Source organism: Amia ocellicauda, chromosome 14 (genome assembly GCF_036373705.1).
Source record: "Amia ocellicauda isolate fAmiCal2 chromosome 14, fAmiCal2.hap1, whole genome shotgun sequence".
NCBI classification, from domain to species: domain Eukaryota; kingdom Metazoa; phylum Chordata; class Actinopteri; order Amiiformes; family Amiidae; genus Amia; species Amia ocellicauda.
Window position 1 is genome coordinate 20483744 of NC_089863.1, and position 5244 is coordinate 20488987.

Sequence of the window (5244 nt, forward strand, 5' to 3'; positions counted from 1 at the left end):
ATCTTGAAATGCATTTCGAGATGTCTCAATGATAATTTAGCTTGCCATAGATTTAATCTTTCACACCACTCACTGTGAGCAGCTCAGAACCTTAACTAAGAATTGGGGGTTTAAAAAATCTGACTGACAGCCATGAGAGTTTGGATAATTTTAAATAGGTCTGGATAATAGTGACCTTAATGTTATTACTGTCACTGGTTAGGATTCCTTCTCCCATAGATCTCTCATCGATAATCTTCCTCACTCAGTCTGTGCAAGTGACAGGACATATAATCAGTGGGGCAGAGTGTATGTCACCCTGATTGAAGTAGGGGCTGAAGTATGGATAGAGTATGAGACCTGGCCTCTACATTGTAAAAGGAGACCTGCCCCCCCTCATAATCCACAAACACCCCAACCGTACGTGACTTTAGGCTCAGGGGGAGGAGGACAGAGGGGTCAGCAAGCAAATCACATTCATTCTCATTGCTCTGAATCACAATCCAGTAACCATCCTCAGGGCTTGAGTCAAACGCAATCTTCCCCTTCCTGTTGATGGACTCTCTGGCGACTCCTACATTCCAGTCAGTCTTCTCCCCCACCTCCACCTCCCAGTAGTGTCTCCCTGAACTGAAACCCTCCTTTCCCAGGACACAAAAAATGTATTTCGAATGATATGCAGCAGCAGAAAACCAAGTTCTCCATTGTGTTATGCGTGGCTCGGGTGGCAACGTCATGGGTAAAGTACAGACTTCGTGTTAGATTGCTTCTGTCAGGTGGTCTTTAAGACAGTTTTATGTTTGGACAATGTATCTATTTTTAACGGTTAAAACCAGATTGTATGCTTTCGGAAAATTATTTGCCCAGATATTGCTGGCAAGGGCTATTATGTGGGCATTATAAGTCAAATGTATTGAACATGGCAGTAAACCTCAAGTTGTATGCCTTGATTATGTAACTGGCATTAGCAGAGACAAATGCAGCCACCTTATTACTGTCATGGTTCCCCAGTACACATCCTCTTTCTCCACTAGAGGCCGCTATCTCCCTGTCTTTCCTTTCCCCTCATTGTTCTTTTCTCACCTGTCAATCACCCTATTAACATTCCGGTGTCCCTTGTGCACTTGTTCACTCTACCTCTGTTTCCATTGGCCCTGCACCTGCCTTCCCAGTCCCTGCTCCCTTTCTTAAACCCCTCACTGCCCTCACTTGGGGCAAAGTCTCGTCAGCCCAGTCTACGATTCCAAGCCTTGTCTCCTCGGCTCCTTGATTACCATTGCCTGGCTTTCCGTTTACTATTCCTTCTCGCCTTTGCTTGTCCGTCTGCCTGATCCCACAACCATTGCTTGTTACCTCGACCACGTCCTTGCTTAGCCCATTTGTCTTGTCTGCCCACTCTACGTGAACTGCACCTGGGTCCTAACTCCCTTACCCTGCGGTCCTACCCTGAGAGACCCTGACACCCTGACAATTACAATTAATTTTAAAAGCATTTAAATATTAAATATAATGCCCTGTGCCATTGATAAATCATTCATTAACTGTATTAGCTAATAGATAGACTACTTTAAGCTCAGAGGCATTTGATGATGATGATAATAATAATAATAATAATAATAATAATAATAATAATAATAATAATTACAAAGTGCAATAATACAGTGCAGTTCAAGGCATAATACATTTTACAAATTTAGAATTACACAAGTGATAAATGTTGGTGTATTGTTGACTTTCGAAGTTGTGCAAAATAAATTACAAAAAAAAAAAGAAAACTTTTTGATTGCAATGTTTCTGACTTTATGTTTAGGTCTCTCTGTTCGCATGAATTTAATCAATTAAACATTTATAATAAATGTACTTATACTTTTTAATTTTTCTAATTCAGAGTATAAATTGTTGATTTCTTAATTGTGAATTCAACTACCATAATTAGGGAGGCTGCAAGGACATCAAGCTATAGAGCCCTGCAGGACTAAACTCCACAGCTGAACTGACCTCTGTTGTATATTTAAAACAATACAATTAAATTAAAGTCAACATGGGCACAATGACACAAAAGCAATGGCCCCCAGGTGGACTGTCCGCCGGAGACCTTTTCTCTGTCTACATGTAAGAGTAGATGATGAAAAGAAAACAGGAATCTCACCTGCTAATTTCTGGATCCTCTTCAGCTCTGAAACGAAAATGATTGTGGTCAATTAAGAAGAAAGTGACACGTTAGGGAGTTTTTGTTATTCAGCGTTAATAAGTGTACAGCTTGAAGATAAACAGGCTGTAACTTAGATAATGGGTAAGAGGAACTGATTTCAAGGAAGAATAGAGAATCTTCCATTAAGAGTTATTTTATCAATCAGCAAACACTAAGGACAGAAACCTTGTGCCTTCCATCAGGACCTATCGGCAAAACAAACATTGCATTGTCTTATTCAAATGTGGATGATAAATAAACTGAAAACGATAGGTTGCGAGAGCCTCCATGGTTATCTAAGAATGGGCATACTACCCAAAGGGGGATGGGATAATGTCATTATCATGAGAACATGTTAGACAGTGTGTTCATGACTTCCCATGGTGACCAGCCATATCCCAGTCCCCTTCTCCACTCGAAAGATAACTAATTGCACCCAACAGTAAAAATTATACACACTGATTTCTGGCAACTTTTCCAGTTCCTCTCCTCCAGCAGTGATACAGCTCTCCTCACAGTCCCCAGACAGAAGTCAGAGTGCATATTGATATCAGACCAGTCCTTGGTGTCTGAAGGGGCACACAGGGCCGAGAAACTCTACAGCAGGAGAGAGGAGACATCATCACAGAAGTGTTAAGAGCTTTCTGAAACAACAAGACCAGCTATAGTCTGCATTGAGAAATAGAGACTGGAATTTAAATCTTCAAAACTGCTAACAAAAAACCATCAGTGTTGATGAACAGAGTAGATTCCTCTCATTGCATCGGCAGTAAGTGATCAGAAGCAGTGGATGCTGACCTGTAGAAAGTAGATGTGGTCCTCTGTGCGCGAGAGCTGTTTCAACACAGTGTGTCTCTTCTTTAGCTCTTTGATTTCGTGCTCCAGGTCTTTAATGAGCCCTTCAGCCTCTCTTTCCAGTGCTTTCTGCTTCTCCTTGACCAGCTCGATCATCTCAGTCTGGCATCTCTGAATGGAGCGCATGAGAGCTGTGAAGACCCGCACACGGTCCTCTCCGAGCGGTGGTCTGAGGAGACACAAGGAACACATAGAGCAACATGATAATATCAATGAGACATGAATATCCAGTCAAATGAGGATGATTAAACCTGGGCCTTACACCAATGACAAACAGTCTTGAAAACTGACAAGAAATCAGCTATATTACTGCATAATAATACATTTCCTTAGTTGAAGAGCAGTAGACCAGCAATGAACCCTAAAGTCTATCTGACAGAGAGAAGTGCAGTATTTGATCAGACTCCTAACAGGACTCACTTTGCTGAGTTCCATCAACTGTCTGATCTCCTCCAACTTCTTCAGTCTGTCCTGGACCATATGTTTAATTTCTACTTCAGTCGTCACTAGGTGAGCCTGTGGAAAACAGAGCAACAGACATTGCATGAATTGCTGATGGCACACCGACACAGAGTAGATGAACAACACCAATAATGAGCAGGTTGAAAGCACAAAGTCCAGTAATAAAATTGCTGTTGGCATCTATACATGAAACTTAATATTGGCATGCTATGAATAATTTAGATTTACTTTACATTGGATTGCTGTTGCTTACATTTGCCTTTACATTTTTTTAAACTACACATGTATTATGTAGAATTAGTTATAGATTATTCAATGCTCTGAAGCTCACCTTCTTTTCTGTGCACTCTTCCTCTGCGGGGACAATGCTGTGCTCTCTGTGGTCTGTCTCAGTGCACAACACACAGACACAAGTCCTGTCACTTCTACAGAACAGATCCAGGGGTCTGTCGTGCTTCTTGCACAGCCTGTCTTCAAGGTTGCTCACAGGCTCAATCAGCTTGTGTGTCTTCAGTGTCCCCACTCTCTGATGGGGCTCCAGGTGAGTCTGGCAGTAAGAGACCATACAGACCAGGCAGGATTTCACAGCCCTGAGCTTCCTCTCAGTGCAGAAATCACAGCACACTTCTCCAGGCTTTGCAAATTGTTCGTTTTCATACGAGAGTCTCCTCCTCTTGAACTGCTCAGTGATTTCCGCAAAAACTTTGTTAATGCCAAGTTCAGGTTTGTTGTTAAACCGTTTTTTACACATTGGACATTTGTAAGAAGTATGTCTAGCCCAGTACTGGTCAATACATGACATGCAGAAGGTATGCCCACATGGGGTGGAGACTGGTTTGGTTAATGTGTTCAGACAAATAGGGCATTGTAACTGTTTTCCAATAGTGGGAGTTCCAGAGGTAGCCATTCCTAGGGACAGAGAAGCAACAAAGCATTTCATAGCATATAGAGAGATAAATGAAAGATTATTAAAGGATAGATCTCAGTAGAGCACACACAGCACATAACTGATCTCCTGGGACAAAGGTTTCACATCATATTAAATTATATTGTGTTATGTCCATTGCAATCCCTCCAATCATACCTCCCACTCTTTCTTAATGTTCTTTTTTTTTAACAAATAAACCTAATTCCTGCTATGCTCACTGTCCTACAGATACCTCCGAATGATCGTGATTCAATTGTGATATGGACCTGTGTAGTAAACTCAAACATGTATCAGATATTTAAAATTAATTCATAAGCAAAAGATAATATTAATATGAAATGGCTATTTTATCTATGCCCACTAGCAAGACATATTACAGTAGCAATGTGCGCTAGCAATAATCATTACAGTCCACTACATTGCCTCCAGCTACAGCAGCAACTGTAGCATGCGCAGTAAGCGACCTTTGTTGACGCCAGATGTTTTCATGTTTGATGCATCGAATCTTGATTCCATTGTTGTAGGATGCATGCCATCAAAGTTATGAAAACAGTAATAATAAATAAATAAAGTGTAATAATTAAGGATCAGATTGCGAGAAGACAGGGTGTACCAGATACCTGCTGTAAAAACGAACTGTTGGACTGTATGCTTGAGGTGACCAGGGAGTTCATTGTTAAGCTATAGAGAAGCACAGTTTGATTCAAGGCCTGTGTGATGCTAGTATACATATCAGGAAGTGCTGTATGACAATTCATTGTATGTTAATGGTGCTGTATATAACAACTAGTCAAAAATGTTACATAAAGTAGCACCTATTTTGCATTTT

The 5244-nt window shown here is 41.0% G+C and overlaps 1 protein-coding gene across 1 annotated transcript; it reads right to left on the bottom strand.

The window, feature by feature from the left end:
* Nucleotides 1-240: 240 nt before the first annotated feature.
* Nucleotides 241-4394, bottom strand: LOC136767330 (E3 ubiquitin-protein ligase TRIM47-like). Its single transcript, XM_066721098.1, has 5 exons — nucleotides 3819-4394; nucleotides 3437-3541; nucleotides 2969-3178; nucleotides 2630-2767; nucleotides 241-249 (listed from the first exon to the last, which is right to left on the bottom strand). Exons 1-5 carry the CDS (start codon nucleotides 4392-4394, stop codon nucleotides 241-243), a joined length of 1038 nt encoding a protein of 345 aa, XP_066577195.1.
* Nucleotides 4395-5244: the final 850 nt, after the last annotated feature.